The sequence below is a fragment of the Ochotona curzoniae genome, unplaced genomic scaffold (assembly GCF_017591425.1).
Source record: "Ochotona curzoniae isolate NIBS_2020 unplaced genomic scaffold, NIBS_Ocur_1.0 scaffold_1852, whole genome shotgun sequence".
NCBI lineage: Eukaryota > Metazoa > Chordata > Mammalia > Lagomorpha > Ochotonidae > Ochotona > Ochotona curzoniae.
Window position 1 is genome coordinate 10,456,974 of NW_024467087.1, and position 13,970 is coordinate 10,470,943.

General features: G+C 38.7%; 1 protein-coding gene across 1 annotated transcript in view; it reads right to left on the minus strand.

Annotated features, from left to right (window-relative positions):
- Positions 1-1,268: 1,268 nt before the first annotated feature.
- ADGRG4 (adhesion G protein-coupled receptor G4) overlaps positions 1,269-13,970 on the minus strand; it is a 91,783-nt gene continuing 79,081 nt past the window's right edge. Inside the window, 4 exon segments of the mRNA XM_041000053.1 lie at positions 1,269-1,417; positions 3,079-3,246; positions 4,160-4,261; positions 11,045-11,325. Coding sequence (XP_040855987.1) covers positions 1,269-1,417; positions 3,079-3,246; positions 4,160-4,261; positions 11,045-11,325 — 700 coding nt within the window.

Below are 13,970 nucleotides of genomic sequence, written 5' to 3' on the forward strand. Positions count from 1 at the left end.
TAGCATCAACTCTAGATGCTTTAGCAGTGCTAAATTTTGCTTGAAATATCTAGGGTTGCATCTTTAATGGGATAGACATGGTGAGTGGGTTCATGAGAGGATGCATGGTAAGCAGATGAGGGGTAGAAAGAGAAAGCAGTTTAAAGTGTATTGTGTTTCGCTGTGTTAGAAAATATTTAGGCCTCATTTTATTAAAACCTCACTGTGATGTATAAATAGTTATGACTTCTCCATTAAAGAAATGACATATCTGGGATTTGAACTTATTTCTGCTCTCTCCACAGTCCACTGCACAGTGGAAAACAATGTGTGTAATTGAAACTCGAGTTTTTCTTTCTCACTGAAATTTTCTGATTATGTTTTCATTTATTTACTGCTTAATGAAATAATATATTTGTATAGTATTCAGTACAAGATCCAAAAATACAAAAAGATATAGGATAGAAAAGTAAGTCTCCCTTCCTTCCTTATTCCCACTTATGTAGTTCTTGCCCTTGAAGGAGAAGGATTGGTGAAACCATTAAAACCATTTGCTTGTAAATCCTTCCAGATGCCAATTTAAGCAACATGCCTGGCTGGGAAATCTCAGTGGAAGTATTTGGGAAGGATTTAAGGTGTCCCTTCATGCTTAACCCTTGAAAGCAAAACTGGCATCATTCAAGCGAGCAACGGATCACCCTATTGCCTCTGGTGGAGTCCTCTGGCCTCCCTCTTCCTACGGTTCAGCTCAGCCCTGATCCGCCCTTTTCATTCAGGCTGTTCTCTCCTGGTGTATTCCTAAGGACACTGTTTGCTGTTCCCTGAGCGATCATTTGTCAAATGCTCACGATGCCAGGACCAGGCCATGCTGAAAACAGGAGCCAGAATCTGTATATGGGCCTTCCGCACAAGCGGCAGGAGCCTGATGACTTGGACCATCCTCTGCCTCCACAAGTGCATTAGCTGGCAGCAAGGTTGGATATGGAACATTAAAGTCTGGAATTGGCACTTCAAATACAAAATGCTGGTGACACAAGCAGCAACTTAACCTGCTGATTCATAACACCAAACCCAAAACATATTTTAAGTATATTTTCCACAAAGTTTTTGAAGTTTCTTTATATATGATAATTATAAGCTCCCATCTATCCAAAATAAGGGACATAACCACAACGAGTAGATTAATTCTTACAGTTACTAAATGCCATCCCATTTTGCCCCTTCTAAAATAATATTTCACTTATGAGGTTAGAGAAAATTGCTTCAGCATTTCAATGCTTTCCCCAAGTTTATGGTTGGGGGAAGCAGATATCCATTCCAGGATTTATTGAAAAACATCTTTCTTTGTGACTAGAATTCACATCGAGGTCCTCAGGTAATATTCTTTTCACACAACTAGGCGCAGCTTCACATCCATAGTGATCTTCACCAAAGTCACCTGCATTAAAGAAAAAGAGCATTTTCAGCTGGGGCATCCGTTGAGACTAGTTGACTACATAGATTAACACTGTACACAATAGAAGTATCTAAAAATGTTAGCACATGTTCTAAGTTCACTGACTCTCAAAGCTGTTGCTTGGTACAAGATAATTAAAATCCTGGTCCTGCCATTTTGTATTTTTCCCTAGGGACAGTAGGGGGAATTCATACAATAGACCCTTTTGTAAAAATATTTCCCACTCAGCCTTAGCCATTGTATGCTAAGGGACTACCATAACCACCCATGATTTCTTATTTTTTTCTTTTTCTAAAAAATATTTATTTATTTATTTATTTATTTATTTATTTATTTATTTATGTATTTAGCTTCAAAGGCAGATTTACTGAGAGGAGAGACAGAAAGATCTTCTGTCTACTGTTCCCAAGTGGCTGCAAGGGCTGAAGATGAGCAGATCCGAAGCCAGGAACCAAGAGCTTCCCTCTGGGTCTCCCTCACAGGTGCAGGGTTCAAGGCTTTGAGCCATCCTCTATTGCTTTCCCAGTCTTCAAGCAGGGAGATAAATGGGAAGCGGAATAGCCAGGACACAAACCAGCACCCACGTGGGATGCTAGGCATGTGTGAGGCAAGGACTTAGCCACTAGGCCATTGCACCAGACCCCTCTTCTTTTTTCCTTTTAAAGGAAAAAGTGGGGAGCTGAATGAGAATGGAGCAGCGGGTCCACAAACCAGTGCCCAGAGGTGCTCATAGGTGGAGGATTAGCCTTTTGAGCCCTGGCACAGTTCCTAGAACCCATGATTTCTATGTCATGGTTCCTAGCGCCTTCATCACAAGCACCTAAAGATATGTATATGTTGGCTAGAGCCTGCAAACACACACACACACACAGTGCACATAATTCAACTTGAAGTAAAGAACAGAGTCACCACAGCATCAATTTGTTCTGAAGTTGTCCTTACTTTGAGCCTATGGAATAACCTTTCCCCTACACTTTCTCATCAGTCTACTAACATCCCCATATCTTTCTCTACCTATAAATATAATTTTCCATGGAAGTTGCTCAGAGCAATCTCAGTAGGTGACCTAGCCTTGAGAGCCAGAAATCCTGAACAAAGGCTGCAGCTCTGCTGCTGATGGGCTGGAGAGCCGTTCCCAAGGTATTATCCTCTTACATGATTAAGATTCCTTTCTTATAAAAATGACAAGTTTGGCTTAGACAATGTCCAATTTTTCTTTTGGTTTCAGCAATCTCTGATAATTGCTTTTAAGTACTCACGGATTTTAGTTTTTATTTTATTTTTTGTTCATACAAAAAGAACAGACCTCATGTCTTTTGGAGAGGCTCATGATGTTAAGAACATAGCAATGCCTGTCTCCCTCCTTTCCAGCCCTTCTCCTCTCTTCCCTTCTCTTCATTTTTGCAGTAGCCTGTGTTTCAACAACGAATCTTTTCTCTCCTCTCAATCACCCATAAATTTGTAATATTAAATTATGTAGGTACTTCTTTGTACATTCTTGGTTAAGAGCGAACTCAGGTGTATACTAACACCCATGCATTTAGCTTTAAAGAGAAAATATTATCCAAGACGCAGTGCAGGATCCCATATCAATTCATTATCTTCTCATATAGGTGTAAACAACACAGTTATCTTTTTCTCACCATTTGGGAAACATATTTCTGAAAGAGTGCCTTGTGCAGAGTCCAAAGATTTGAAAGTAGAACTACTTGCAGTTGAGTTGGCGGATGGTGTCATTAATCTCTGCTTCAAGATTTTCTTCACTCTCTTCTGCTTATACTTAATATTTATCCCAAGCCTGTTGCTGCCATCTGAAATGACATATAATTTTTTTTTAAAGAAAATATGCAACTCATCAATTTTATACTTAAAAGTTCTATGCCTGAACTTCTTAGTATACAAACTATACCTCAATAATCCTGCTAAGCATCACACTCAACACACACAGTGTTCTTTCAAAGCTAGCTTTTCTATGAAACTGAGAGAAAGAATTCGATATTATAAATATATGAGAGGCCAGTACATCTGCCGAGGTTGCCTGCCTTACCTACAGACCAAGGACCAGCAAGTCACTGACATGCCCAGGAAAAAAACTGTGTTGCTTATAGAATATAAGCGTTCAAGCACTACCTATTCTAAAGGAAGTGGACTGCGCTGTGTGCTAAGACTGAGAGAGGTTGCCTCATCAGCTTGCCTACATGGGGGACATTCTCAAGGGAAACACCACTATCAGCAAGCAACATCAAAATCCACTACAGAAAAGCCTTCAGTCCCCCAGGTAGCCAACTGGCCAGGCAGCTACAGGTATGTCAACAAGTTTGTTGTTGTTGTTGTTGTTGTTGTTTGTTTGGTTTTTTTTTTTTTTTGGTCATATCCACTGTAACTGCTTGCTTCCTTGTCTACGTAACCCAATGTAGCCCATTGGACGGAAATCCCTGCAACCCAGTACCTTGACCACAGCAGACAACCAGTATTCTTTTAATCAAATCAAAGGCAAAGTGACAGCAAGCACAGCAAACCAAGGAATTTGTGTTGCAATAAAGCTTCCTTAGGTTTAAATACAGACAGAATCAAATTCTTTACTTCATTCATCTCAGCTCAAAAGCGCAAAGGATTTTCATAACAGAAAATAGTCTTCATTTCTATGTTGAAACTATATGAACTCAATGAAGAGGCAAGTTCATCCGATAGATTTTGTTAACCACATCAAATTCAAAATCTTACCAAAAAAGTTATCCAGTCGCCATCTCCCATTGCAGAGGTGCATCTGCCACTGCTCTCGTACACTCTCTTTCATTATACAGTAAAATATAAAAATGAGGAAACCTGGGCAAGGAGGAAAAAATCAGTCCTTTTCATAACCCTGTTGCCATTACTGGTTTTCTGATGTCATTTTTCTAGCCCCCATCACAAATATGGTGATGGCATAAAGTCTAGGCCTGCCTTCACTTTCTTCTCTCTAGGCTGTTTTCTACTCACTGTAGTGTATGAGAGATAAGGTCAGCTATTCAATCTGGTATCCAGTCTCTGAGATGGCTATCAATGAGCATTCTTGTCCTATCAATGAGCATTCTTGTCCTATGATTTCCTTCTGCATTATACCAATAAAGCATGGAGGAAGGATGGAATGTCACTTCTGATATTAGGGTAGAAAAAGATTCTCTCTCTCTCATCACTTTTCACTTACTATAAAGGAATCCAAGTATTTTCTCTTGAGAACATTCTAGCACCTCTGTGAAGGAGCCTGTGTGGTGAAGAACTAAGGTTCCCAGACCATAGCCATGTGAATGAGCCTTCCTTGAAGCAGATTGCCCAGAGTGAGTCTAACCTGTAGATTGTGGCGGCCCTGCATGATTTCAACTTCATGAGTGTCCTGGAATGAGAAAAACACAGCTAAGCTACTCCTGCATTCCTAACCCTCTAGCAGTGTGTAAGATAATAAATGTTTGTTGTTTTAAGCTGAGGATATTATTACACAACAGAACAATGAAGACATGCACTCTGAAAAAAATTACATTGTGTAGAAAGTATGTGTTTGTTGCCCTTAATTTCCATTGCTAGCCTTAATGCTATCCTGTAAGAGGGAGGGGAAAATATTTTTTTCATATATATATATATATATATATACATGAAACTTAAAAAGAAGAGATTTTATGTATTTCATCAGTGCAATTTTGAGAAGATAAACACACCTCTTTGGGGAGGGATATTCTCAAAGTGTCTATCAGCACTCTCCGCTACTGTATCTCCTTGAGATATGAAAAATCACATTTAAGATTGTCCTAATTACCAATTCTCCAAGTTGCAATTGGGTTTCCTAAACTTGAGTGTGAAATTGGCAAAAGGAATCCCTGTTAAGTCTTGGGAAGGCTGAGGTGTGCTTCCTTTTCATTGTTGCATCACTTTTCTTTTGTTTCCAGTGCAACATGTGGGAGCACAATAGATGTTTGTTGATTTGAACTCCAAGCACTCAATCCATAAGCTCTCAGATGCTTCTGCAACCTTAACAATACCTGCATGGTCCTCAAAGTATTTGTTTTGCCTTAAGTGCATGTTGCGAAACTTTCTTCTCTATACAGTGTTGGTCTGGTCTCCACATTGGCTATCTGTCTTGAAGGTAACAAAAGCAGTGAAGTGGTCTTAATCCATTGTAAACTGAGCCTATGCCAGTAGAAAATGCTTCTAAATCTAAGTTTGATTAGGGTCTTGTTGGAAGGAAAACATCTTAAGGTAGATGGCTGTGTCTTCCCAGAGTGTTTGACCATACCTCCCACCAGTATCATGTTCAATGCTTATTTTGAGAGATTTTATTTGAAGAGATGATGACAACAAAGTAGTCAAAAATACATCAAAGTGATGAACTTGAGGGAAAATGACAGAACTAGGATGCCATTTCTGGTTAAGAAACAATTTTGACATGAGAAACACAGAGTGAAAAAAAAGTGGTAGCAACAGTCAGATATCTGAAACAATCATCAAGAAAAAGGACAAATTAGGTCTTTTACATGTGGATACAAGTTTAGAACCAGGAGCAGGGGGCGGGGATTCTACTGAGCATCCATGTAAAAACACAGCTAGTGTTTATTAAGCAATGACTTGATCCAAATCACAGAGTTAAAATTGGACTGGCAGTCTGACTGCATAATCCAAGGTCTTAACCATTGTGCTATGCTACATTCAGTTGAGGAAAACAGGTGTAAGAGTCAGAGTTGATAATAAATTAACTGCTCTTCTTTATGCAATAGTGAGCTCTGTCCCTTGAAAGTTTCAGGGGAGCTGCAATGAGAAAATTTTGGTTCCCTGGCCCCAGCTTTGAAACTATGATTCCAGGTGGGAGGCAGAAATCTGTAGGCTAAACAGAATGGCATGTCTCACTAACTCTTTTAAAGACTTCCGTTCTATTGGCAACTAAACAACCAAGGGGCAATGAATTCAGAAACATTCACTGTTATTCTGAGTAGCAACCACCTAGAAGATGGTGTAACATCCACATGAGAGCAGACTCCAGTCTCAGAGCAGGTAAAATCCCTTCATCTTCAGTCTGAACAAGGGGTCACAGTGACATCAAGCACCTATTACTGCTCTAATTTCCTGTATGCGGTTTGATTAGTTCTCCAACTTAAAGGTTATTGTGTCAGTTCCAATGAACTGGTTGCCAGTTCTCCCTCTCTGCCTTATAGCCTTCTTTTTTCTTCCTAATAACACATTGATTTGCTTACTCACTAGACCACAGGCATGTTGGGAGAGGGGAGGTTTTGCCACCTGCGTCTTTATTTGTGCACTCCTCCTTCACAAAAAAAGGCTCATTCCAAGCACTATGATTTTCTCCCTTGACAACAAGTCAACCCCGTTTAGCTGGAATTGCAAGGTTATCACTGGAATGACTGCTTCATTCATTTGTTTTACTAAATTCCAGTTTTGAAGTTGTGTGTGTGTGTGTGTGTGTGTGTGTGTGTGTGTGTGTGTGTGTGTGTAAGCTGAGTTTGAAACAACACTCTGAAAACCACCTTGCTACAGGTAGGCACATTCTGTCTTATAGGCAGAACTAGTCAGACTTGGATCTTGGTTGGTATGAAGCATATCTTTAGAAACAGATACAACTTGGATCTGATTGGTTTTAACCTTCAAGAAATACTCATAACCAATAAAAATTAAAAAAAATACTCAGGAGTTAAAGGTTGGTGCCACAGTTAAGAACTGTTTAGATGGCCTGCAACCCATGTCACAGTGCCTGGTTTTCAAGTCCCAGCTCTGCTTTTCATTCCAGAGCCCTCAAAATGCACATCCTGGAAGGCAGAAGCTCATGTACTTGGGTTCCTGCAACCCTTATCAATATCTAGATTGAGTCCAGAGCTTCTGACTTCATCCTGATCCAGGTCCAGCTGTTTCAATTATTTGGGGAGTGAATTAACTCGGAGGAAATCTCTCTCTCTCTCTCTCTCTCTCTCTCAAAATTACAACAAACAAATCATTCTACAAAAATATATAATTAGGAGTTGGTGTTGTGGCATAGCAAGTTCAATACTGTTTTTGCTACATCTCAGAGGTTTTTTTCTTTTTTGTTTTTTCTTTTCATTCATTCAAAATAGGTTTTTGTTTTCCTTATTAATTTCCTCACTGACTTCTAGGTTACACAATAACATTACTTGCTTCAGGAAGGTCTTTGATTTTTTTTTTTAATTTCTCCAGCGACACACTGGTCATTAAGTAGCATGTTATTATTTAACTTCATAGTATTGTACATTTTTTATTTTTCTCTGTTGTTGATTTTGTTTTATGGCTTTTCATTTAAGGGAATGTATAGTAACTGTGTCATAGAGACTGTCATATCCAATGTGAAGATACACTGCAGTATGAGTCTCTATTTGCAAAATAAATATGAACTCCCAATGAAACTGTTGGATGTATCTTGACAATAAGATACTGGACTTCTGTCATTGTCCATGCCTACAATGTTAGGATACACTTAAATAGCAGAATGAAGGACTTAGGGCTGTTTTCAAATGACTATATTATTGCAATAATGTAGGGAAAGTCAGTGGGCGAAGGGGATTTGGGAGGGGAGGGGAACTCCAGGGGTATATGGAACTGTATTATGGAATAATATAATTATTTTTTAAAAAGATCTATCTCTTCTAACTCTGGCATCTCATATATATGCTAGTTCAAGTTCAGACTATCCTAATTCCAATCTAGCTCCCTGCTAATGCAGCTGGGAAAGCAATCACAGGTAGTGCAAGTACTTTGGCTCCTACACCCATATGGGAGACCCAGGTAGAGTTCCAGGTTCTTGGTTTCAGCTTGTCCTAGCTCTTGCTGATGTAGCCATTTGAGGTGTGAGAGATGAAAGTCTCTCTCTCTCTCTGGCTCACTCTTGCTCTCACTCTCTCCATTTATTGCTATCCTCTTCTCTCCCTCTCTGAAATAATTAAATGATAGATAGATAGATGATAGATAGATAGATAGATAGATAGATAGATAGATAGATAGATATTGCTTTCTTGTTTTGTTGTCAGCTTTCCTTTAATCCTTCTCTTCATGGGGTGAATACATTTATCTGCAGGTGTAATGATCCAAAGAGTAGCCTGGAGTCAGCACTGAGAAAATGGTCTGCATAGTCTTCTGTTCTTAACCCACTTGTGTGGAATTCTCTGCCAAGGGTGGCTGGTCCATGAGGTTTAAGCGTTGTGCTAGAGTATTGAGTTAGAATACCTAAGTCTGGGTCTGGGAATTCTGTCTGGAGAAAAAGTGTAGAATCATCATCAGGGCTTCCTTCAGTGAGCAACCTAGCATGAAATCAAGGGCTAAAATCCTCAAAGAAAACCAACTGTGAGTGGAGTGAAAAGCTCCTCAAATGTCTACTCCTAACACCTAGAAGCAATGAAAGTGGCATGTGGAATAACAACAGTGCCTTTTGTGCCTTTTCACATCTCAGTCAGCATTTGGTTGTATAGTAGTCCCCCTTAGACAAGGAGAATATGTTCCAAAACCCTCAGTGGACCTCTGAAACCACAGATAGTATCAAAACCTATGCATACTATTTGTCCTTATACATGTATACCCACAAAACACCTTATTGTAAATTATCCCCTTGAAGAGATTAGCATCACTAAACAACAAAACAGAACAATTGTAGCACTGTGGTGTAATACAGGTTATTTAAAACTTGTGAATTTCTGGACTTTTCCACTTAATTTTTTCAGAGTGAGGTAGCTAGCACTGTGGAAGATAAAACTGTGGATAAGGATAATTACTGTATAAAAAGCAAAATTTGATGGCACAGAATCTTTAAGGAAATTTACTTTTGTTATGTTGGAATGAGATGGTTTCATGAGTTATTACACATAGTGGGTAAAATCTTGTCAAATCAGCTTACCCAGGGCTTCTAAGGGGTTAACAACCATTACAACAAATGGTTGTGAAATTAGAATAACTTTTTTTTTATTACTTGCATTGCATTATGTGACACAGTTTCATAGGCTCTGGGATTTCCCCAACACCTTCCCATGCCCTTCCCCCATGGTAGATTCCTCCACCTTGTTGCAGTATTACAGTTCAAATTCAGTTGAGATTCTTTCATTGCAAGAGTATACCAAGCATAGAGTCCAGCATCTTATTGTCCAGATAAATTCAACATTTTCTTGGGGAGACCATCTCTGGTCTGAAGGCAGAGCTGGCAGAGTATCATCCCAATCAATTAAAAGCCCCAACATAACATCAACAACAATTTACAACATTATGGAATTAGTTGACATGGTATCGAATAACCAATATGCTAAAAAATTCAAGTTCTTAACCACATCCTTTGACTACTTCATTGACATTTCAATTTTAGTTTATATGCAGCCAGTTTCTATACACCTTAAAATGGCTATAGGGTACTATTCAGCTGTCTTGTGTCTATCCTCATTTTAGTATTTAGCAGTTAATAGTGTTGAAGCATAATTTTGCTGAACTTGGCAGATTTCAGGATAGTCTAAACTGGTTTATATCTCTAATAAGGCATATGTCAACAGTTTAACAATTGTTTTTAACATTTCTCAGAATCTCTACCATGCTAATGTGTATTGTGTTATTCTAACAATAAAGGAAAGTACTTTGCCACATTTCCCAATGCCTCTTTGACCATAAAATTCCTTTGCTGATGGAAAATCCTATGGAACTTCCAGTGTAGTGCACTTTGGAAAAGGAAATGTTTTGAATGAAATTTTTTCAATGGAGGGCAATAAAAGGAAGACTCACTGAAACCCCAGTTTGATTAGCCCAAACTGACTGAACCAACATTGAGGGTTAAAGTTTGACATTCCCGTGAAAACAATCATGCACATCCCCCTCAAGATTTTTTAACTTGTAAAAATTAATTTGGAAAAAAATATCAACTAATGCTCAGATTTTACTAGATTTTCTCATGCTATCTTTTGTCTATCATTTTGCTACTTATTTGATCATTCTTTGCTCTTACCAGAATATAAGAATTAGACTAAAGAACTGCAGGACTCTTAGCTTATAATCATCTCATTTAACCAGTTTGGTGATTTGTGGTCAGTTTGTGGCAAAAACCAAGACTAGCACCTTGACTTGTTGCCCTGGCCCACAGCTCTTAATCATCATTTTTGTATGATTGTACAATTTCCTGCTATGGTTTTCCCCCCAAACATCAGAATATCTGATGCAGTCAACCTATGAGCTCAAAACACAGTGTTCTTACTATTCAGTAATTACTATGTTCAACTAGATTGTCTACTTCAAAATGTCAACATGAGTGTGAATATGTACATTCATAATTACAATGTGTTAGTGCAGTGGCTACTACAAGAACTACTGTTGATTGATGTTTGATATAGACATTGCAGACTAGTTAGAGTTAGGTTAGTATCTTGGCATCTTCCCATCTCCCTGGGAGAGAAAGTGAGCTGTACGTTCACTGAATGAAGCTAACATTTAGCTCATGTCTCTAGAGGCTGCCTGGCAACTCTCCTAGAGCAGAGGCTTCCTGGGGTATTCTGTTCTCCTTAGAACCTCCAACAAATGAGAGAAGTTTCCCAAGCAGCAGCGAGCTGCTTGGTGCAGATCTAGGTAGCACAGAAAGGACTCAGAAGGAGCACTGACCTTGAAACGTGTTAAAAGTGGCAAAAAGGTACAAGAAAAAGATCCTCACAGGTCCCCAGGCAAAAAAGGCAAAGCCCCAAGTGAGGCCAAGTAAGAACGTCAGGCTTGTTGTGCCTTTGAAGTCACGCAGGGTCATCTTCCGCCGAGTCTTCCGACTCTGGAGTTTCATAGAATTCAGCTGAGCCAGAACAGTGCAGAACATGAAGAAATTCGCGAGAAATATAAGGCAAAAATAACCCACCACGGAGACATAAAAGATGGAATCATCTTTAATCCAACAACTGCAAGAAACAAAGATGAGATGAGAGAAGGAAGGAGACATCAAAGCATAAATTTCTGTTTTGTAGACTGAGGATCCGCGAGTCAGTTTCATTCCATGTAAGTACAGACCTAGACCTAGGTAAGTGAACTGATTTGACAAGAGTTCACTGACACCCAGTGGAGACGATCCTGCCACTCGACTCCCAGTTTCCTGTGCCCCAATTCACAGATCTTTCCAATGCCGCATCAGAAATCCTAGAGTATGATTCTGTCCCACGTATATGGGAGCTCTTAGTCCAATTCCTCCAGGAGATTTTTCTCTTCCTTAACAGTAGAAAAACAAATTATGTGTTTTCCCACAACGTGGCTCTCCTCCTTCCAACCTTACACCTGAGCTTTTATTTGCAGGATGAATTCTACTTTGCATGATAAATATCACAGTAAAAGAACGTACTTTTTTTGAGTATCTTTTTTGAATGCTAGCTCAAACAATGATGAAATTATCAGAGTTAATGAAAATGCAACAGAAAGGGGACAGCTCTACTTGTGTTGCACTTGGACTACAAATGACTTCATAGTTTCTATTAAAGAAGAAATACACAAGGGCTCAAATGGACAGATGCCTTATTTAAAACCATTTCTAATCACTAGAGGAACTGCTTCTGATTTTCAAAAACAGACGAGCTTGACTTATTTCGCTGTGTGTCAATTTAACTGAGACCTCTTTTACAAAATCAGGAAAGTCTGATTTGGACATATTATTCATATTACTGTGGATACTTCCATGTATTTGTGAATGTGTGTGTGTGTGTGTGTGTGTGTGTGTGTGTGTGTGTGTGTTGTGAGGGTATGAAGAAAGCAATTTAATTTCCCTATTATGGTCTAATATGTAGGGTTCTAAGGTTAGCTTTGAAAGAGATTATATAGAAAATTAATAAAATACATGTTTGGATTGACAATCACCTGCAACATATATTGTTAAGTGAAAATATCAAGGTGCCAAATGGTGTACAATTATCACTTAGGTAATAAAGTATGCTGGAGATCATTCATAAATGAATTTTTCAAAACTTAATGTCATAGCAATAGAGAGCAGAATGGTGGTTACCAGGAGTTTGGCGGGGGGCATTGTAGAGGTGACAAAGGGAAGTAGAAAGTGGGATGAACACTGGGGAAAAAGGAGAAATAAGTTTTCATGTCGGACTGAAGAGTAGGTTGAATACATTCAACAATATTATATTATATACTTCAAAATAGTTGGAAGAAATTTCTTTAAATGCTCTCACCACAAAGAAATGCTTCTTTGAGACAATGGACATGCTGAATGTCTTAACTTCATTGTTATATAATTTAAACATGTTATCAAAATATCACACTTTTCCTAATAAACATTTAAATTATTAGTGTCAACTAAAAATAAAATAAAACATGGAACTTGTATCATGGCACACCTGCCATGTAGACATCCCATATGGGTGCTGGTTCAAATCCTGACTGTTTCGCTTCCAGACCTGCTAATGTGCCCAAGAAAGAAATAGAAGATGGGAAAAAAAGAAATAAAGATGGCCCAAGTACCTGGATGGCTGTACCCACATGGGAGACCTGGGTGAAGCTCCTGGCTTCAATCTCCAACTTGGCCCAATTCTAGTCATTACTGCCATCTGGGCAGTGAACTAGTGGACAGAAAATCTCTCTTTCTATTGTGTTCTCTCTCTCTTCTTCTTCTTCTTTCTGTAACTCTACCTCCAAATAAGTCATTTTCAAAAAATAAAATAAAAACAACCAAATAAAATCCAAGAAAATATCTATACAAATTAAGTTGCTAGTAACAAAGTGGTAGTAAGTTACTTCCAATGGGATAACTGAGTAGCTGGGATTAGGGGTATGGCTTACTCTCCTCTTCTACCCTTCTGTACATTTGCATTTTGTACTGTGTATATGAATTATATATCCAAAATCTAATGTTTAAATAGCATTTAGGGAACTCTACCTCTTACTGACCAATTCACATATGAAAAGGCTTTTTGGAGGGAAGAGTGGAGTTGATGCTCTGGTTATGTGTTTACCTTGATATTTGAAGAATTGTCATTAGGTAGTCACTGGGGACCATTACAGTCAAAAACAGGCATGGAGCAGGGATAGAGGGGGTGATAAGAAGGAAGAGTAGAAAAAGGGGAGAGAAAGAATGGATAATGAGGATTTTAATTAGAAAGCATCAGCTGCAAAGGGCAATATAATTTTGATCCTCTGAAAGCTGTCATCTGAATATGAAAGGGAGCAAGCCCTCTTTATTTGATTCCAGCTCAGTCAGAGAAGAAATCTACAGTGGACAAAAAGTTGAAGGTAACAAAACACAGGGACAGTGATGATAACATGCAGAAAACATTTAGAAGATATAAAATGAGAGTATATAGTAAAAGGATCACAGAGTAACTATTTACAAGCCAATTAATGAAGGTTCTAGAGAGGTGGAATGGAGGGAGTGTATACTCTCTTATGGCTGTGGTTGAGAAAACTAAAAATATGAGCCCACATATCAAGTGAAAAAGAAAACAAGACGACAAAGCTGATCCAGTTGACAAAGAAGGGTTGTGCTCTTCTTCAGGGAAAAGCTCTATTGTTGGAAATTGGAAAATATCTCCTGACTCATCTCTGGACTTCCATC